We start from the raw sequence: 22266 nt of genomic DNA on the forward strand, positions 1-22266 counted from the left end.
TGGCTAAAAATATGTTATGTTTATGGGGCGATGATTGTATTAGGTGTGATGGCAATAATACAATGGGGTATGGAACAGAAAACAATAGGCGTAACTAAGCTTAAGAGACAAGAAGACGACATTTTCCATTACTGAAACCAGAGTTTCTTACAATATTAGCGTAAGTGCAACCTGGTGCTATTTTATGTGTGTGTGTGTTTCCTATCAGTCACCATGGGAATGCATAGTTATAGGTGTGTGAGGCTTGTCGGGAATGTTGCTATAGGCTTAAAACATACATCGTGTTGCGAGGCCTAAAACAGTCATTTTAGCAGACATACAGCTTCCTGAGAATGAAATCATCACATAGTCTTTATTTAGTTATAATACATCTTTCATTATGTTTAATGACTCATAATATAACAGTTGAGCAAAGAAAACAAAACAGACAATTTTAGTTGACACACAGTGACTGCAGATATTATTGTTTTTTCTTAAACATCAGCAGCCCGCCGGTACTGTTTATGCTTCATATAATTGTGCAACCCTGCTTGAATTCTCATGGTTCAATAAGTGTTTTTTGTGTATAATAATAAACAGCTCCTGGGGCTAATTCTGTACGCAAATACCCAAGAAAGTTGACGGAAAGACAGCAGGCATTGTAGCTTAATGTTAAAGTACTGCACGTGTAATTTAGAACATGTTACTTCCAATGCTACCTGTGAAAAGTTGTCCTTTTTGTTCTCTTTCCTTTTCCTTTGCCTTATGATTTCTACAATATTTTTGCACTTTTTTTATTATTATCTTCAAGATGTCAGTGTAGTTCCTCTGATGACATGTGTAAACATTAAACACTAGCATGCATGGCTATAGGTATGTCTGCATTTCAATGATGACTCGCACTACCTTCATCTGGGCAAAAATGCAATGTAAGAAAGCAGACTTAAAGCTGTTAAGGAATACGGGTCTGCTGACCTCCATTGTTGTTTTGTTTTTCTCACAGTGTGAATGCCTGTGTCATGACCTGTTGGGTCATTGTAATGATCTGCGTTAATTCTCGTCTGTTCCATCTCCTTTGTACCTCTGTGTTCCCATCACCCAAAAGGCGTTATCCGGTACATCGGTCCAGTGCACTTTGAGGAAGGCACCTGGCTCGGTGTGGAACTGCGTGGGCCCACGGGTAGGAATGATGGCAGCGTCCAAGGGAGGCGCTATTTCACGTGCAAGCCAAACCATGGTCTCATTGTCCGGCCCAACAAGGTCACGGTGCGGGGCATCAATAGCGCCAAGTTGTTTGAAGAGCAGCCACACTCTTGAGAATGGCTTTTAGCTTACTTTGAGCACATGGTAGGCCTGATTCTGCCTTTTTAGGGGCAGGGAATTGGATGGCTATTCAGAGCCGGGGATTGCAATTTTGCATGACTTAACTTGTGGCAATACCAGAGGACTCCCCCCAAGACAACCATGAGAAGGGACCTTGAAAACATGTTGCATAGGTCTTGTTGGAAGTTCTTAACAGAAGTTCACTGATATATATATATATATATATATATATATATATATATATATATATAAGCAACAGCCTTGGTGGGTGCTTGTCCTAGAAGTCAGCTTATTCGAGAACTCAGCTTCGAAGACTTTGTCTTAAAGGTAGTCTGTCGAACCTTCATACATTACATTCAGGACAGTGCTTTACTACAGCTGCTCTCAGTCAGTGATGTGAGATCTCTGCCACCAGTCTAATGGTAATACATTAATAGTAAGCATATCAGCTCTCAAGTTCCTTTTTTTTTATTTTTTTGCTGCATCTGCCTTCTCTGGGTAAACAATCTTGTGTACACCTAGATGCCCCCAGGTGATCTGTTTGATTATACAGCCCCCATGCTTCTAAAACTACACAGTGCAATTTTATGTGATGCAGTATTGCAGTACACATTATTGTAACTTTAAGGACCACAGACTTCCAAGTCTACCATGTCATATCGAATGGCAAACACTTCAGTTGGTTCTGTGAGTGGGTTTTGCGAACATCAAGCGTGAGTGATGTATCAAGAGCTTCAACAATGTGCTGTCTTGACATGACCTGGCCCGTCATGTCATGCCATGCCTAGAGAAAGAAGTAGTCAAGGGTACCATGGCTAGTTGGTGCTAGAGCTGGACACAAATTCAGTTACCTTAATCCGGTCAAGTTAGCACATGAGAACCAAAGAAAGGAACAACAGTTTTAAAGACACTTGGACACAACACAGTTGAAACAGCTTTCCTTGGTACACAGCCGCTTGATCCCAAGTTTGAAAAAACTTCCGCGCTCATTCCCCAACTAGTATCAACTTGAAGCTGTTCCTTGATTTCACTGTTAACTGCTTCACTGTTTCACTATTAACCAGTCAAAAATGGTGATAACCCCTGAATCGGTTATTACACTTTGGTAACAGCCCTCAGCAATACCTATGACTGGCAGTTGATTCAAAAGTGCTTCTACACTCCATTGCCTTTGTGTATAATCCATGTCATACATGGCAGGCAATGTTGCAGAAGCTATGCAAAAAGCGTAGTCATAGAAGTTTCACTTTGCATGCTTTGCAGAACAGTTCTTGATGCTGAATGCTTTCAATGTAAAAACTACTTCATACATTGCAACTTCACTCTGTGAACACAAAGATACGTCGTCATTTACTAACTAGGCACATTTGTGTCTCCAGTATGCGACATACCATGTTTTGGCTGTGAGCGCAAGTTATGCATTGTGACTAGTGGTTCTAGAAATGTCTCGCTCCACTTATTCGGTTGTAAAGAGGTTCACATCTGTGACACCTTCCATATAATAATTACATCATGTTTTGCTATATAAAAGTGTGATACATTATTTTACATTGACTTACAAGACCCCATACCTGTTTAGATTATACGTGATGCACTAAATTTGTAGGTCATGAATGCAAGCAGTGAGAGAAGTTTCCCCAGCCTCTGTAGCATTGCCTGCTGTGTATGAGACTGAGTATAATGCAAGGAGTGCCTGGCTAAAAATTTTAACCTCGAAAATCGCTGGGGATTGCTTGTGAAGCACAGTGATTGCATCGGTCAAGGGCAATGCTGCTGTCCGCTTTCTAGGCGAAGTGTTAAGTGCAGGAGCATTTAAGAACTTGTAGGTTGCCTACTAACATCAGATATTCACTGCGATGTTGGACACTAAGCTGGTCTTGCAAAGTTGAAGCATTTTTCCTGGTGTCTAGTGAGTTATGACATTTTGTAGCTGAGTACAAGGTCACTTGTTGTGATTACCGGCTGTGGTCATATTCTTTTAATGAGAGTGAAATGTTGACTTGCATTTAAACGACATTAGGGGAAGAAAATTTGCCGTCCTCCCCTGTAGCGTACGGAAATGATATTTGCGGAAAGGCACTGAAAGGAGTGTGGCGAAGATCGGCAGGCTGAAAAGCCCCGTTGCCATTGCGTGGCTTGTACCCAGTTCGTTCGCTGGCTGCGCCCTGCCTGCTGGAGCTGAGTTTGTCGCTGCAGCCTTACGAGCCGAATAAACCCCCATTACAGGAAGAAAGTCACTGTTAGAGAGCTTATTAACATTTAATGAATTGCCTTGCAAGAACTCATCAGTATACCTTTTGTTCTTGTAGTAAAAAAATGTTTACCCTACTACAGGTACCAATCTAGATTATGGCTTCATGGTTAACCAGGTGCATTTCGCTGCTTGAAGCGCCAAACTTTCTGCACTACAAGGGACACGTTCTGCGACTATAACTTTCGGCATTGATAGCATTGCCATCAGGCGCATGTTGATTGACTGGTTGAGCAAACTCGAATGAGCTGACTGGCTTGTTGAGCACTACGTCATGTGAAGGCGATAGTACTGCCAAACTGATTGTCACATAATATGTCCCCAGGGGAAAAAGCTCAGTACCAGGCATTCCTAGTAATCAGCTGAGAAGCTGGATCAGGTATTTGACCTCTGTGATTTGGCTGAAGCCGTGCCACAGATGTAAATAAGCTTCAGGATAGAAGCGAAATAATGTTAATCAGTTAAGTGGTGATAGTCCTCAAACTTTCAGCTGTCATTTAGAGACCTCTCTATGCATCTTTTATTTATGGAGATGCATGCACAAAAGGATGGCACACTAATAATGCCACAATTAAAAAGACATTTGCAGCCATCAGGGTTTAGCTGTAAGTACCTTAAATGTCACGCACATTCTGTGATCAGTGAGAAAGGTGATGTTGCCGACATCAGCTAACATTGAAGGCAGAAGTCTCAAACCCAGTTCAGCGCTGACTTCACTGTCTTTCAATATCAGTTTAGTCTGGATCAATGCAGTTCAAGCAGCATTACAAAGGAAGGCCATTGCAAATGCCTTGTTAGATGTCTGACTTGCTCTCTTTGATAGTTGGCATTTATCAAAGGCAAATCTTTGAGATGGTTCTAATAGATATTCCAAGGCCTTCGTCAAAGGTCCATGGACCACAGATTGAGGAGCACTAAGTTACTAGCCACTACATCTTGTGCCCTAATGTTCCTAATTTCACTTGAAAGCACGCTGGGGAACAACTTGTCTTTTTTTTTTACTGTGAAGTGTGTTGTAGGAAGTGATGAGTGAGCTTGTAGCAGTGCCAGCATCAGCACTGCTGCCAAAATATATGCTTTGTTTGATGTGGTACATTTATTTTATTCGGTATGGTGATGATGCACGGTGGTAGGCTTTTAGAGCGTCCTGGTATGATTCTGACCTGGCTAGGGTCTTGGGCTGTTCTAACACATGTGTGTCGTGCCAACATCTTGGCTAAGGGTGGTGATGCCAGAAATGGTTGCAGCGCTGCTGTCTGATGAATCTCTCTACCTTACCTTAGAGCACTCCACTAGTTATCAGGTAATAAGATAGGCTGTACCCTGTGCCAGATCTCAAGCTAGAGAATAAACCTTTAGATTTCAAATTGGGGATTGGGAACTGGGGGGTGGAGCTAGTTTTGTTTGCTTCTGTTTAGGGCAAATTCACACCTAAGGCACAGAGCAAGGGTTTGCATACAAGGTTCTAGGAAAACCAAGGACTCCACTGATAACTTGTTTGTTGTTCTACTGGTAGTTGATGATGCCTGCTCCAATGCCAGTTACTATACCAAAGTTGAGTACAGAGTAAGGAATAGTGTGCTGGTTACATGAGAGCACCATGACTTAGCACAGTGCACTTCAAGAGGTCCAGTGAGGTGTGCCACCCCGCCCCCCAAAAGAAGATTGGGGGGTGGGGTGGCAGACTTCTGATTTATGTGTTCTCTGTGCTTCTTATGTACACCTAAGTTTACACATCACAACTTAGTTAATTTTTTCTTGCGCACACTTTTGCATGTTTGTAATATTTATTTGTATAGTTTTTGCACACTGCTCGTTGACGAGTGAACCATGGTCTAGAGAAAGCGCAAATGTGAAGTTAGAAGACTAAAGTCTGGTGCATGCTGCACAGAACAAGGGCAGCAATTATTTAGGGTCCCTTGTGCGTTGACATTGAGTTCCCTGCAGCACATGTGCAACAGGAGTTGTGGCACCTTCAGTGCGTGCACGTTGTTCATAGTCCTTAAGCATGCATGCTAATAACGCAGGAGTAATTAGATGTTAATGATGCACAGAGCACATGTACTAGTAGTGTTTCTCTGGCAGTCGTTGCCTCAAGCTCTCTTGCTTTTCCGGTGGAGGGTGCTTGAGTATTCTGGTTGAGGTGCCTTGAATGTGGTCGATTCCCAATAATGTGAGGTTTGTTCCTTACAGCCTGTGTTTGTTAAAGTTGAGCCACAATAGATGCATCTTCAGTCTGGTGGTGACTGTACTGCCGTGAATATGCATACATTGTAGTGCGATTCTCTTGCATAATCAGTGCAGTTAGACTTTAAGGAAACCTGTGCAGTTTCTTGGAACATATACTCAACATATCCAAGCTAACATGAATGGAATACTAGATGAGTTGAAGAAGGTTCATGGTTAGCATTGGGGGGAAAAGAAAGGAGACAAGGAAAAAGTACGGATGACATGACCACCATCTTTCAATTGAAGGTTTATTGAAAACCTGTGCTGAATATATATATATATATATACGGTCACACTCGTGCAAAAGAAAATAGAGAATTTCAAAAGTGTGGGAACAAAATCAGTTTTCACAAAGGCAAAGTGCAGTTAAAGTGTTACCTATAAAGGCATGTTTAGTTTGAGTGATAAATGGCTGGCTCAAGATTATGCGCACTTCTTGATATGGAAATGGCAATTTCACGGGTGCACTTATCTATGTGCCTTCATAAGTATGTAATCCAGAGAACTTTAAGACGGGGAATACGGGAGATGGAGATTCAAGACGATGAGCAAATCGTGAACAAGGTGAATGCAGGAGCCAACGTTTCGACAAGTGGACTTGTCGCCAGGCCAGGCCTTGAAGAAGACAAGTCCACTTGTCGAAACGTTGGCTCCTGCATTCACCTTGTTCACATTTTGCTCATTTTCATAAGTATGTAAGCGTTATTGAAATCTGATAAACAGTCACATGAACAACAATGGCTTGATAAATAAGAGCTGAGTACACCTTTTAGCAAATGAAAATGTTCCCTCAAGTGGATATTGATAAACCAGTCTGTTTGGCCAAGCTAAGTCTTGCTGCAAGACAGCGTGACCTTGTAAGCAACATCTTTTAATCTTTTTCTTTTGTGACCCTGTATGTTTAATTGGCACATGTTTTCAATAAACCTTCTTTTAAAAGGCAGCACTCATGTCGTCTCCACCTTTTCCTTGGCTCCCGGAGATCTTTCTTGTGCTGTAAATCACGAATATCCAAGTTACAGATACGAACTCATAAATTGCTGTGAAGAAAGTACGGAGGTGCTTTTGTTATGCCTCCACATTGCACTTCATTTTTAAGTGCAGTGTGAAGCATCAAGCTATCATGAGCTTTCTTTCTGTTTAGCATTTATATATTTCCCTTGTGCATGTTTGCTCTCAATAAGAAATGTTTTTCACATTTCCGTTCGCATTTTTGTGTAACACAGTGCAAAATCTTTTTTGTGTCTATGTCATGAACGCCACTCATGAAAGGCACCTCTAAACGTAAACCAAATTAACATATTGAACTTGGTCATCACGGCAGTAGTAATTACTACATATTAAAAAGTAAACAGAGCACACAAGAGAATGATTATTGGGAAATGTTTAATCTGTTCAGCTGTTTGTTTTTAATGATGCTGAATATGCGTGACATGCATTCAAAGCTATATCTTCAACAGATGATAATTATTTGATGGCTGCAGGGGATATCATAGTCATTAGATGGCCAGGTGGTATAACAAGACACACAAGGAAAATCAGTTTTAAATATAGCAACATTACCAAAGCCATGGTTCTCTCATCATACACATTTGTATGTGTCCTTTTATGTTTTTTTTTCCTGGTGCACCTTAGTGACTATATTGCTTTTTTATCCACTATGTCAAAACAGTGTGAGACTGGTTGTGCACTTTTTTAACTCAATGGCCAGGAGTGTAAATGACCGAGCAACATAATTAAGATTCAGTCAATTGACGTTCACACTTGTTCTCTGAGATTCATGTCTGTGACTTTCATGAAATGTAGAGGCTGTGGTCATTCAAAAAACTTTGTTTTGATAGGATCGTTAGATGTGTGATGCGAGCTAACATTTGCTGCCTTTTTGTGGAAGTCGGCAGAGATAGCTGCTCGTAGAGCCAGGCATTAGGGCGTGCAAAACATTGCCGAATCAGAATGCTTAAGTTCTCTGTGTGACTTGGGAAGTGTGTAATATGGTGCTGTGCTGGTCTTGCACATCTTAAGGATGTGCCAGAACACTACTTAGTTTGACCTGCTTATGTTAGATGTGCAGTGCATAGAGACAATGGATGAAGGGTGAGGAGGACACAGAACACAGAAGTAAGCTAGCAATGAACATATTTATTAAAAACAGGCATGATAACGTAGTCTAAGTTAGTCTTACTGTAATATGAAGGAAAATACAACATAGGTTTCCATGTGCCTATGTGGAACTGCTCTTTATGATGGCTGTGAATATTGGTGTCTTATGTAAGGCACTGCAATAGTACAGGCACTCCCATGGCACTGCAATAGTCATCACTTGGGATTTATTTGTGGTTCCACATAATGTCACACCCTCTGTATTTACCCAGTGGCTATGGTGTTGCAGTGCTGAGCTCGAGGTCGTGAGTTTGAGCTCATTCATGGTGGCCTCATTTTTAATGGGAGCGAAATGCAAGAGCGCTCTTGTACATGTATTTAGGTGTGCATTAAAGAACTCTATGTGGTCAAAATTAATCTAGAGACCCTCCCTATGGTGTGTCTCATAATCAGATTGGTTTTTCTTTTTTTCGTGTGATACCCCTGAATTAAATTATTGGTCATAAGAAGCATATGTTCAGAAGTTGCTGTTTGTTTGCATGCAGTGCGTAAGACTTGAGTGATTCTTTCTCTATGTCTGCCAAGTTTTGTCTCTTTCTTCCACTGTCTGTGCGTACTGTGCACCTCACGTGAGGTCTGATCTGACCAGAATTGCACAGAACATGACCGTTATTAATGTACTGGGTGCGCGACGTGTTTGAAGACATGACATCAAGTCGCCATAGACATTTAACATTCTCATTCTTTCTGCTTGACTTCCACAACCCCTCTGTCACCTGTCTAGTGCATTTAATCCAGGGTATCAGCTTTCCGTTGTACAAACGAGATAAATCCATATGCGGTTCTAGTTGCCTTACATGCCGACCACAGCAACAATGAGATTGACACTTTCATGAATGCCTCCAAATCCTTCCTTTTTGGAGCAAGACAGCAGTTTATGTACACAATTATTATCCAAGAAAAAGGGAAATGAGGGAGAAATTAGGGCTGCCGGTGGTCAGACGCCATTTAGGTAGTCGTTTCTCCATCTTTTCTGTGCACAATGTCATCTGATGGCACTCTTAATTGATTTAATTGCTCCTACAGGGCCAGTGCCACCCAAGAGTGGGTGGCTGTGAACTTCTACGGTCACATCACCTTCAATGTGGGGTCTTAATTATGAATATAAACCTGCTACACCCCTAAAAAACTTGCTAAAGGCTGTTACCATTGAAGCACTGGCCAAAACCAACATGCACTATCTGGTTGAAACATGCAGCCGTTATTGAAGCAAAGTTCAGTCAATAATTGAAGCTCAAGATCCTTTTGTTCAACTGCCTTTGAAAACACAGGCAGAAGAAACAATGTAAACATTTTTGAATGAATATGTCAATTCTTGTCAAGAATGTCCTTGCTACTCATGAGGTCATCATTTTGTCATCAAAGACCTCGTGCACCCATTATATGGTGCTGCAGTGTGAAATGAATTCATGCTGTCCTGTTAGCAAATTTCAAAGCTCATACCCTATGCATTTTTGGAACTTGGAACTCTCTTCTATTGTTATAGGAACAATGCTAATTGCTGGCTGCCATTGAAACATACCTCTATTTGACATGGCAAAGCAACATTGCTTTTGTTTCATACTGTCTCTACTTATTTATGCTTATTGCTATTAGAGGAGCTGTCGTTTCTTGTTTCCTGTGCTAGTTGGCAGGCGTGGCTAGTTTATAAGACAGGGATAAATAGTTACTTTCTTGGTACCTGGTTTCTCATTTATTATGTTTCGAACATTTTGCACTGGCCAGAGTACCTGAATGGCTTGGCATTTACAGAATCTGCATTTCTGTGGTGGATGTGTATATCTAACCTATATTTCATGAATTCAAAGAGCCCATGCATAGTTGCTGTGTCATGTTTATTCTAGTGCAGATTCTTTTAATATTTACTTTTGTCATTTATTTTTTGCACTCGTTTCCACTGTTGAAGTTGCACTTACTACTTTCTTTCAGTAAGAATATCAGATGTCTTATGTGAAGTAAACAATTCTGGTTATTGTCATTAAAAATATTTGGTGCAATTTCTTAAATGCAAATGGACGTTAAGATCGTTAAACTAGTATTGCATTATACAAAACCGTCTATGCTTTAAAATGATTCAGCCATATAGTCATTAATAAAGAAAAAAAATTGGTTTCAAGTACAACATAGCCTGCTGTTCAATTTCTTGACAACTACATGCCCACTTGTTAGACCATGTTTGGAAGGACATTTTAAGCACATGGCACATATTATTGCAAACATATGGCACATGTTATTAGTATGTGCACATGTTCTTGCTAACATTACATGGAGCTTGAATTAATGCTTTTTAAACATGGAGATTTAAGCATCAATTAACTCGCATACTACTGCGGCCCTGCTGTTGCATGAGCTAAGTGCAACTTCTTAGCTTATTGTCAAATTCCGCCATATTGCCAAATTCTGTAATGGTGGCATTTTGAACCACTCGGAGATGCCGTAGAAAGTTGACAAGATTTCAATATCAACAATTTGACGGAATTTGGAAATTTCCAGATTAGCACCCTCTGATAAGAAAACTCCATGAAAACTCCGTGCTCTCTCCTTTCTTGTCAAGAATGCTATGCCATGCTGACAACGTTCATGCTCTTCGTGACCTGATAGTAAGTCGCTGTTTCGCTCGAATGGCAAAGCACTATAGCGATAACAAAGTATCAAAGTATTGGACAACTACATGAAGTAGGGGTCGTAGTTCTATCATATTATAGATTCCCATAAACATTCGCTCAATAACTAAATTAGCAAGCATTGCGTCAAGAGCGCGCAGAAAAACATGAACAGATCTCGCGCAACGACAGCGAACATTCGCCGTCACAACGCCGGCATGATGAGTGCAGAGGGGAGCGAACGCTTCTGCTGCCTGCCTCTCCCCCTTCAATGCATTTCCCTGAAACTTGGGATTACCCAATCTCCAGCACTAGGCGCGTAATATAACACGGCACAAGCAACCACCAGCCATCTCAACTCGCCCAATCTTTGCACCCTCCAGAGATTCACAGCCAGGCTAGAGGAGGAGATGCGCGCGCTCACTAATATGTTCCAGTGTGTTCAGAATGACGAATAAGTGTTAAAATGCGGAAAAGATGACACGTCGGCCTAACTGGCGGATTTGTTATGCTGCACTGCTCGGGACTGGGCAAGGCATTGCTTTCGACCAACGTGCGCTGTTGTACACAGAGTCTCCTGCCGTAATGCGCAGTCCAGAAGAACAAACCGAAGAAACCCTGTGTATAGAGATAGAGAGGCCAGTTTCAATGGTAAAGACCACTAGCGACTGCAACGAAGACCTTGCGGTGAGACGAGTTGAGTTAGTCATCTAGACTCAGTCGTGGCCTCCGAATAGAATGGCGGCGCATCTTCATCGAAAGCACCATCAGTGCGATTCAGGCATTGTAACTGGTGACAGCAAATGTAGTGGCTGCATTGTAGATACGTGTGTGGCATTGTCTGGGTGATGATTGAGCAGAGCAGTCCCAGACAAGATGGCGAGTCCGGCAGCTAACAATTGGGACAGCGGGTGGAGAGAGGCTGGCTGCTGTTGCTTGATATGTCTGTGGTCAGGCGTTAATGGCGAGGCGTCGTCTCCGTGACACGTCGGGTGTATGTGCCCTGGTGCCAGAAAGCTTGATCGGCGGCCCACATGCCGCATAACTCCCATAATTAACCCTATGTGGTAGAAAGGAACATAGTTTCCCACATGTTGCGTTCACATGCAATTATTGGTTATGGCGTATATGGGATTTATCACATATATAGGGCCGTGTGTTGACTGTGGACGTTGACCCGATAGTTATTTAACTGTGGGTCATGGAATAAAGGAGGGAAATACGAGTTTCTTTCCGTCATCCGTGTTGTGGGGTAACTGCACAGTAATGCGAGATCTAAAACCTCTGTAAAAAGAATACCGTAAAAAGAATACCGCAACACTGTACAGACTTGGTGGGGCAGGTCTACTTCGCATTTGGCTGGCGGCACCGACATGTTTGGATCGCTTTGAGGAACGTCGGAGTGGGCCGTTTTCTCTCTTTATTGGCAATCTACTAGTGGTCGCCGGGGTCACACGTAATGCGTGTACTCGATGGTGATGTTGGGCTTGCCGTTGTACGGCGACAGCTGCGGCGGCAGAGGTGGCGGTGGCGGCCCACTGTCCGGTCCCATCCGGAACCCACGCAGGGCGGACATGCCGGCTTCTCTGAATTTGCCCAGCGTGTTGTCCATGCAGTTCTGTCGTGCAAGAAAGCAGGAGGATACTGTTAATATTGCGGCATATCTGTAGTTAATTGTTACGGTTCATTACACGAGCGCGCTGCGCGACGCGGACGAACACTCACGTGAACACGCACACTCGCGGGGCATTTTACTTGACGCAGCAAAGGGGCAGGTGTACGTGACGGCATGGGATCGTGCATCTGTGCGGAGCCTTGCGAATAGAGCAGACAGACCTAAAGTAAAGAGAAAGGGGCCGGAGCGGCCGTTTGACGGAGTGGTCGGCTGCCGTGCGCGAGGCCGTGCATTCGGTTTTCAGCCACGTATTTCGGTATTTAGCGCAGTTTGAAGCCAACTTCATTGACTTCTGTGTGTCCGTCGCGCTAATTCTGGCGAGTGTAATCTTCATTTCCTGCCCCTCCCCTTGCCCCCTTTAATGTCGACTGTCACAGTGTGGTACAGCTTTTATCTAACGTATATGTTTATGCAATAGGTTTGCGTAAGATTAGATTTTTCGTGGTAATGTTCCAGCACATATAAACGCAGTAAAAATTAAAAAAAACAAGGGAAGGACAGGGTGATAGCTTTCAAACAACGGTTTTATTGAGGGCAGCACGCCAATTTCTGCCTAGGACCCATCAAATATAAGGATATAACAAAAGGAAAGAAACTCGGGCGCCACTGCGTCGCCATCGTCCACTAATAAAGGTCTTCCCCTGTCGATTGACAGGTACACGTGTACATTTCTTGATTATACAAGGATGGCGCACTGACATACAAGGTTAACGGCATCACACAAGGTACCAGGTATTTCGCGGGCTTCATTTATCTCCCGTGCTCTCTTTTCTCTGCATCTTCTTGAGACATTGAAGTAAGATGATAGTTATAAAAAGCGAAAAAACATAAGCATCATAGTGCAAACAAAGTTCAAATGCATCGTCAAATATGCACGCAGTCCCGAAGTTGTCCAAGACGCACAAGCTCCCAAAAAATATTGCTGGAAAGGCGCGCGCGCTTAGATTCAGAGTAATTGCATGTTGCGAGCAGTAGCTGCACTAAACTCTTTATGCGCATATGCTACATGGTGCTGCGGTGTGTTAACGTGTAAGGCAAGTGGCGCGCTTGAACTTTTTAATGCTGGAAGCAGAAGAGAACCTTGAGTGGCGCTGCAATATTTTTAGTGAGGGTGTGGGCGGTTTTGAATAGTTATCATCATCAGCATAAGCCTATTTTATGTCCATTGCAGGATGAAGGTCTCTTCCAACGACGTCCAATTACCCCAGTCTTTTCGCTAGCCGATTCCAACTTGCGCTTGCAAATTTCCGAATTTCATCGCCCCACCTAATTTTTTGCCGTCTTCAACTGCGCTTCCCTTCCCTTAGCTCCCATTCTGACAGATTTTGTAACTATAATGGCCCACCGGATATCTACCCTACGTATTGCATGGCCTGCCCGTGAGCTCTATTTTTTTTCTCTTAATGTTCCCTAGAATACCGGCTATTCCCGTTTGCTCTCTGATTCGCACCGCTCTCTTCCTGTCTCTTAACGTTACACCTAACATTTTTCGTTCCTTCGCCCTTTGCGTGGTCCCTAACCTGTTCTCCAGCTTTGTTAACCTCCAAGTTTCTGCCCCTATGTAGCACCGGTGGAATGCGGTGACTATGCGCTTTTTTTTCTCAATGATAGTGGTAAGTTTCCGGTCAGGAATGGCAATACCTGCCTTATACACTCCAAGCAATTTTTCTGTAAAGTTCCTTCTCGTGATCAATGATTAGATAAACGTACTCCTGTACAGACTCTAGAGGCTGACTCGCGATCATGAATTCTTGTTCCCTTAATTGTCAGGCTATTGAACATTACCTTGTTCTCTGCATATTAATATTCAACCCTACTCTTAAACTTTCTTGATTAAGCCCCTCAATCATTTGTTACAATTCATCCCCAGTGCTGCTGAATGGGATAATGTAATCTGCAAGCCGTAGGTTGTTGAAATATGCTCCGTTAATCCTCACTCTTAAGCCTTCCGAGTGTTATAGCTTGAATACTTCTAAGCATGCAGTGAATAGCATTACAGGTATAGATATTGTGTCGGCTTGCCTGACCCCTTTCTTGACTGGTAATTTTCTGCTTGTGAAGAACCAAGGCATCCGTAGATTCTGTAGATATTTTCCAAGATATTCACGTATGCCCCCCTGTATTCCTTGATTACGCAACTACTCCGTAATTGCTGGTGTCTCTACTGAATTAGTTGATGTTAACGGGTGGATGAGAAGGGGGGGGGGGATTTTGGACGCTCCAATCCTACCATATCTTATCACCTCCGATCGGTTCACAGGTTGACTACGCCTTCTCTGATTCGCTCAAAACGCAAACAGGGTGAAATTTGACAGTGTCCCAAATAAAATTCAAAAGACTGCTATGTTCCACCCCAACCCCAAAGAAACAGTAGCGAAAAAAGTGGCAGAAGTTGACTCGTACCTTGAAAAGCTGGGCGGAGTTGTCGAACGGTGGGCTTTTCAGCTTGACGTCGGGCTGCAAAGTTGACGAAAAAAAAAAAAAAGAACCTAACTGAAACATTCTTGAGAAAGAAAGTATAAGGAGTTGATGCCGTCTGTTTACGACCACAAACTTGTGAAGCTGCGCTACAAAGTGCTATAGAGTTTCTTTTGCTCTGTTTTAATTGAAAACAAAGTTAGTCCAGCTCACGTGCTCCTATTTCTTGATCAGGCGATGCTTTGACGCGGAGAAACACGCGGTGTGCACCGTTGGAACAGTAGTGCAGACCACTCCTTTTCGAACTAAGCCATGCTGTCTCGTTAACTCAGTTTACATTAGTTCTTGTACTGTGCGGTAGAGTAGATTCCACTTAAACAAAATATATACTCTCCCTCTAGGAGCAGGAAAACTCTAGGAAACGTAGTCAAATACTGCAGTGTGAACGTTTACTCCATCGGGGTAGTACGAAGACACCCGTAATGTAGACAAATATGGTAGAGCGAACGTTTACTCCATATAGAAGTATGAAGACTCCCAAAGTAGAGTTAACATGGTGCATTTAACGTTTACTTCCTAGGGAATAATGAGAACTTCGAAAATAGAGTTAATGCGTCAGAGTGCAAGTTTGGCGTTCTAGGGGAGAGTGCCGTGACTCTAAAGGTGATGTTAAATATGGAACAAATGTTTTCCCGCAAATGGAGTTGCAAGTGTTGTCTGACAGATTAGTCCTAGGGTGGGGCATTTCCGTTCGAACGAGCTGTGTGGCTTCCATTTTGGTGCCATATTGTGGAACGGAGTATTAAAGCAATAGCTATGTGCAGCCAGCTCTTCCGTAGCTCTCTGATGTGGCACGAATAAGAGAAGCAACACATGAGCGTTTTCGATGATCAGAAAGAACGATGAAAAACACTCGGCTAAATTTGTGGTCTGTTCATTATCTCGGCCTCAACTCTGCGAGAAACTTGCGGCCGAACTCATTGCGCGACGACTGTCGACGGTAATGCGATTAGCTTCGAGCAATACAGCGACTCGCCGTATTTCTGAAGTCACATTTATTTAACATGTGTAGAGGGTCAGATTTGAGACTCGTTGCTTCGACTATATGCGGTACTATCCGTATAGTCCAACTCGCTTGTCAAGGTCGCCCATGAGCATGGCGGCATGAAGGCGACTGCGTGTTGCCGACGCAGTGACGACAATAGAATGACGAAGGAATGACTATGTGGAATGACAAAGGCGGTACAATGACAACGGCATGACGATAATGAGATGTCGAGTCTTGAAAGATAACGTTGCTATAGTGTGTTATCATATAAGTTTTACGACGATGGTGTGACGATGCGACGAAACCGGATAACGAAGCTGAAAGGAGGACGATTGTACTACCACGACGGCAATGGCGACGACGGTATGACAACGGATGCATGATGGTGACTGTCTGACGACGACGTAGTACATGTCTTGACGACAGCGGCATAATCACGATTAAATAACGACAGCATGATTACGATAGGATGACAAAAAGAAATGACGTCGATGGATAGACGAAGGCAGTGTGACGACAGTGTAATGGCGTTAATGAAGTGATGACAACGGTAAAGTGACAGCGGAACGACGACGGCATGACGAAGTCGAAGCTACAATGACTACGCTGGAACAGCGGCGACAGCATTACGACGATGGTGTGACAACGAATGGCTGAGGGCAACTAATGCATTGCAGCATGACAACGATGGCGCAATCACGATTGAATGACGAAAGTATCATTAGAACGGTTTGACGAAGGTTGAAGTCGATGGAGCGGCTAAGGCGGTATGATGACGGCATGACGACAATCGGATGACGTTACTGAAGTGATTATAAAACGGCGGAATGACCGCAATGGTTTGACGACAATGGCGTGGCGACGATGACATGAGGACAGTAGGGTGATAAAGTTAGAATGTCAATAACTGAACAACCGTGACGGCATCACGACGGCAGTGTGACAACGAACGGATGGCGACTGTATGACGTGACGACGACGGTATGGCAAGATTCGTATCACAAGGCTGGAATGACAACTGCAACAACCACTGAGGCATCACGACCATGCCTAGTGGCCCAAGCTATCAGTCAACTAGGGCCACTGGCTAAGAGTAGAAGTCGTGAATTCAAACAACGGCATGACGAGAGTAGGATCACAAAGCCGGATTGACGACAATTGAATCGCTTCGACGGCATCACGACGGCGGTGTGACAGCGAACGCATGACAACAGCATGTCGAGATTCGGATGACAAAGCTGGAATGACGACGATGCAATGCCCACGACGACATCACGACCACATACCCAGTGGTGCAAGCGATCAGACAACTTGGCCCACTTGGTTGGAGTAAGTTGGAGCATGATAAGCGTCAGATCACAAAGCTCGAATAACGACCATGGAAACACCACGACCAGGAGCACATACCTAGTGTTCCAAGCAAGATGACTATTTGGGCCACCGGGCAGGCGTAACAGTGGCCTAAATAATAATGAATGAATGGACAGACACATAGATAGATAAAGAATGCGATTTGCATTACAGTTTACTTGTGCGGCTGTAATTTGGCAGGCAGTCCCACTGAAGAGCTCGCGCAGAAATTGAGAAAGAAAAGGGTGGTGTAGAGAAATCTACTATAGAACATCATTCACTTTTTCTAGCGTCCAGATTACGACGCCAGTTAATCGTATGACTTCACGTGTTTTAACGCGACAGCGTTAAGGAGCTCGTGTCGAAAAGCCGTCGGCGGCGTTGGCCGTGAACGAGAAATCCCGGAAGGCAATTCATAAATAACTTCCAAGATGAGCTGGGTGGGAATCGAACCAGGGTCTCCGGAGTGTGAGACGGAGACGCTACCACTCAGCCATGAGTTTGATGGTTCAAGCGGGACAAAAGCGCCTCTAGTGAATGCGATGTTGCCTTAGAAACGTGCCGTAGAAAGTTATACTGCGGTGTATATCGGTAATTATGAGCATGTAAATTACAGAAGTCGCAGTTAAACGAGTAGCGAAGTACGTTTCTGCTACATTTCTTGTGCGGTTGGCGCACACGCAGAGCCATCTTGCGGCAAACACAGAAGACCTCGCAATGTACGGCGCTGCCCCGACAGGTGGTGCACCACTCGCCCGCTTCTCCCCTTCTTCTCGTTTGAGCGCATTGGGGCCGTGCGGGGACCGGTGCGAGGATGCCCCAATACCCTCGATAACGCTATCGCGTTCCGCTATTGAAGGCGAAGCTTAAGCGTCCTCCAATTTTTTCAGACTCGCCGCTCATTGGATCATCTCCGTGAAACATGTAAAAAATTCGTCTTATTCAATTCGTTGTTTTTGAGTACTACGTAAGAGTTTTATAATGCTAAAAAATTCAATGGCCTCGGCCAAGCTTCGCCACAGCCTGCGACGTCACACGGCTTGACTCCGTGAATTCAAAAGTCGCGTCGCTCCCTGCTTTTGGCGTGTCAACCACATGCAACCCTGTCCCCTTGTCTTTCCTTTGCCCTATCTTTGTTCTATATGTCCCCTATCTTTGGATTTAGTGTCTTTTTAGCGCAGTTTTGTTTGCTTAGCCATTTATCCCACTCTCCCATTTCGGGTAGGTACCCTGATCTGCAGCCATGTTTCATTCTTTAACAATGACCGTATGACGATGCTTGAAGCGAGCTTACCTTTAACTTCAAGTAGGCGTCCACCCTGCAGTCCTCCACCTGACTCAGCTGCAATCGTCGACGAGACAAGAAGAAAACTGATCAAACAAGGGTTCTGTACAAAATGTGCCGCGAGTTTCAGCGACGATTGTTTCAGATCGAAAATGGCAGAGCTGAGATGGAAAGACAATTTTTACCAACCACCTTGACGGCAGCGATAGACATGAGAATTTGCGCGATAATCGCCAGTACGATTAACGACATTTTAATAACCAACTTTTAATTAGTGATTTCACGGAGCATGTCATCGCGCAAAATTTAAGTCAGCCAGTACTCAAATCGTAATGTTTTATTAGACATTGTGCCTGATACTAGTTTCGAGAAATACGGATTCGTAAATGGGCCGTGGAATGCACCTGCTTCTATTTAATAGCTTCCCGTACTGCATTTTTTTCACTGCGCGGAAACATATCCGTGGGCGGTATACATTATGCTGCCAGGATTCAGACACTCTCATGCTCCTAGTAGTATTTATTTTTAACAAAAACGGCTCACCATTGGTGCACATGGCTACCCTTTGCAGGTGTTACGCAACCCTTCTGTACATCCACCTGCTTGTGACCATGTGTGGGCCGACCTCGTGCTCATTGTAATAAACTTTAAGTATATCTACTTGAGGTACACTCGATCGAGTATTCTTAGAGGGGCACTAAAAGAATATGTTTGACCGGTCTAGGTTGATAAGCTATTCGTCTAGAAATCTGCCAATGTTTTTCTGTGTCCCAATATATGGCTTTTGTACGTAAAAAATTGCTACCGAAGGCCCCGCCGCAGCTCCTCGGTTTGAATCGCCCGCGCTAAAGCGGTCGAGTTGACGTAATCCTCACGTGACCTACCTCTCTGCCGCTCTCCTTGAATCGGCCAATAGAGAGTTTTATGGCGTTTTTGACTGGTCGATCTGGAGCGGCCGCCGAAATCCTCGAGCGAGCGCTCGGGTTTCACAAATCCGAATCGGCCAGCGGAGCGCAAGAACGCTCCGCGGTGGATCACACAGGAAGTCTGCGTACACGTCGCACGAACCGGTTCCGAAAACTATGCCCGACTTCCGTTCTGTACGTTTCCACGGCAACCAAACTCGCCGTCCCCCGTGTGTAATTTGACCGTGGCAGTCGCATAGTCCGTCATTTCCATGTCGCGCCCGCAAGGATTGTGCATGGACAACGTGCATAGAAGGCTTCGTACAGCACCTGCGTCACTTCGTAATCGCTGTCGTCCGAGCTCTCATCGCTAAACGCGAGCGCTGCAGCAGCACCGAACGCAGCCATTTTGCGAAGCAACACAATGTTGTGCGTACCAACCGAGTACCGATTTCGCTTGAAGACTGAAGTGACGCGAGCTATTTCTGCCCGAATCCGCGCCTCGGCGGCGGAGCAAGTGAGAGCGATCCGGCGCGGAGCGAGTTGATCCGAAACGACCAGCGGAACGCGCGAACCCGCTCCAGATCGACCAGTGAAATTCGGATTCGTTGCCGCGGAGCAAGAAATCCTGCTGCGAATCGACCAGTGAAAAACTGCATTAGAATAGGGGCCCCTAACGTTTTGGGGCCCCAAAAAATAGCGTCGAAGCCACTGCGCATGCGCGAGACGCAAACTGCGTTTGGGTTTTGCGCACGTTTTGCGTTGGGAACGCTATTTCACCGATTTAGCGGTAGCTCAAATAGCGGCTCCAAAAGCTTTGCGTCAGCAAACGTGGCGGCACCCATCGAAGCGACGGCTCAAACCTAGCACCAAACTGGGTTCGATTCGTGGTAACGCGTGAAGTTCGCAAGCTAGAAGTGACTGCGGTTATCACTTTTTCTAAACTAGCGTGTGTTATGAAAATTGATTGATTAGACGCCGGTGATTCCGAATTCGATTGTCGATATTATGGCTCGTAGGCATAACAGGGCTAAGCTTGGCTGGTGAAGGCTCGTAAAGCTGGTTTGCTCAAAACTAAGCGCAACTAATTGTTTGCTGCTTACAGAATAACCTATAAATTGTAACTAAACGCGAATACACGCAAGCAAAATTACTATTCCTATCATAAAATGGTATATCTTATTTAATTATTTCTAATAGCTTTTCTTTGATGCCGTAGTGGCGCTGTCAGCGCAAGACACTATCCGCAAACGCAAAGCCCTATTCTAAAACTCTTCACTCCTGCGTGCCCCAACGCTAACACCCGCAAAGCTCTTTGGGGCCCCAAACTATTGGGCCCCTATTCTAAAGCTCTCTAATGATGACGTCAAGTCAGATTTACCATAGTCCGAAATAGCTGGCGCGCCACTCCTGTTTTCCATTTTTTGTCCTTTTGTCGCTTACGAAAATATCTGTTCTTGCTACGAGTGACGAATTAATTATTACAAAAACTTTTCAGTCTAGCTTGACGTAGTGTTTTCCTTTATTACTCCGGATTATTTTTTTGCCACTTGAACCTAAATCTGCACCGTTCTTTAACGTGCACCTAAATCTAGGTACACGAGCGTTTTCGCATTTCGCTTCCGTCGAAATACCGTCTTCATGGATCCTGCGGCCTCGAGGTCAGCTGTGCAAGGCTGCAGCCACTGGGCTATACTCGCGGACAACTTTCTGCGGCTATGAAAGGAAACTTATTGCGCTACGTTCGTCCACGTCCTGTCCTTCCTTAATATCGTGTTTGTAAAACTGAGCGCAATATAACCATGAACGTTCACCAACTAGCCCCCTTCATTGCTTTACTAAGTGAAAGGAAAGCTACGGGCGCGTGGTTGCTGCACATGTGTTACGGCGCCAAGTAGTCCGGCAGCGTTGACAGCGCTTTTGGTTGCTCGGAATATGGTGGCTAGCTCGGAACAGACGATGAATCGGCGCAGGTTCCACGTGCGACGGTTTCGCGTTTGCCCAGACACGGAAAGGAAAAGCCGCAAAATAAGTAAAATTTTACACTCAATGGTTTGTTTTATCTTGTTTAACTGTTTCTAACAAGGTGTTTATGTTTTCTCTTCCCCAGCTTAAGCTAGCGTGGATGAAAACACGGGACTCTTTTCAGAAGCGCTCTTACTTGTGCGCGCTTTGCCTCCGTAGCTTCCCGAACATGGCCACCGAAAGGTGCCCGCTAGTATGGCTACCGTGGTAGGTTTTCAGTCCCCCTTCACGCACGTGAGGGCAGCAAACTCCCCACGTGTAGGGCGGCAAACTGGACAAAGTCCAGTTAACCCCTTCTCTCTCTCTCTCTCTCTCGCTCTCTACCGCAGCGGGTAACGCTTCCCGCAACCGTCCTGAGTCACGGCGGCTTATCTAGCTGTGGAAGGTCAAGTTTTATTCTTGGGCGATAATTCTCGACCCAATAATTTCGTCCATACTATCGTATTTGCGAGATCTCGCGTGGCATCAGCCCGGCCAAGTTAACAGCCGACAGCGTTTCTGGTCATGTGTCTGAGAGAAACCACTTTTTGTGTAGAAGAAAAAAAAAGTATCGATGTTTTCGATCCAGGACGCAGCTTGCGCCGTGCTTGAGCGCTATATGCTATTAAAATCCGCAAGGAACAGTTCGTTGCGAAGGTTGTATAGTCGCGGTGGTCAACCACTCAGTTGAAGGAATGGGTGGGGGATATGAGGGTTTGAGCTTGTCGGAATGAATGCGCCCTGTTGTCTTGTAAGGGCTGGGTGTTGCTTACACCTGAGATAATAATCTCAGCTGATACGCTCCAAAACAGATTAAAAATTTCCATCAAGCTTTTAACATATTAAAGAAGTTGTAGCACAGACATAATTCTAATATGTACGTAATTATACTGCCTGCAGTTGTAAACGTATACAGGTTTCCAAGTCTCACTAAATCTGAATCTCGAAGAAACTTGCTATCCCCACTGAGTCTAGTTAGGAAAGAAAAAGCTTTTAATGAAACGCTGCAAAATCCGGAACCTTTGTTAGCGTGTTC

General features: G+C 44.3%; 2 protein-coding genes across 6 annotated transcripts in view; one reads left to right on the top strand and one right to left on the bottom strand.

Annotated features, from left to right (window-relative positions):
* The window catches only part of LOC126519810 (CAP-Gly domain-containing linker protein 4-like), a 69636-nt gene that overhangs the window by 19731 nt on the left and 27639 nt on the right, over positions 1–22266 (top strand). For 3 of the 5 annotated variants that reach the window (XM_072285324.1, XM_072285325.1, XM_072285326.1), the window contains one exon: positions 1085–10064. The exons of 1 other annotated variant lie outside the window; for it this stretch is intronic. In XM_072285324.1, the coding sequence (XP_072141425.1) occupies positions 1085–1296 (212 nt within the window). In that variant the 3' untranslated portion in view covers positions 1297–10064. Of the gene's footprint in view, positions 1–1084; positions 10065–22266 lie in introns of those variants that run through there. One more of the 5 variants, XM_050169119.2, reaches the window with a different exon arrangement.
* The window catches only part of LOC126519817 (uncharacterized), a 35351-nt gene continuing 25033 nt past the window's right edge, over positions 11949–22266 (bottom strand). The window contains exons 4-6 of the mRNA XM_055065421.2: positions 18331–18378; positions 14624–14677; positions 11949–12163 (exon numbers count right to left, since the gene is read on the bottom strand). Coding sequence (XP_054921396.1) covers positions 11996–12163; positions 14624–14677; positions 18331–18378 — 270 coding nt within the window. The 3' untranslated portion in view covers positions 11949–11995. The remainder of the gene's footprint in view (positions 12164–14623; positions 14678–18330; positions 18379–22266) is intronic.

The sequence above is a fragment of the Dermacentor andersoni genome, chromosome 11 (genome assembly GCF_023375885.2).
Source record: "Dermacentor andersoni chromosome 11, qqDerAnde1_hic_scaffold, whole genome shotgun sequence".
Lineage (NCBI taxonomy): Eukaryota > Metazoa > Arthropoda > Arachnida > Ixodida > Ixodidae > Dermacentor > Dermacentor andersoni.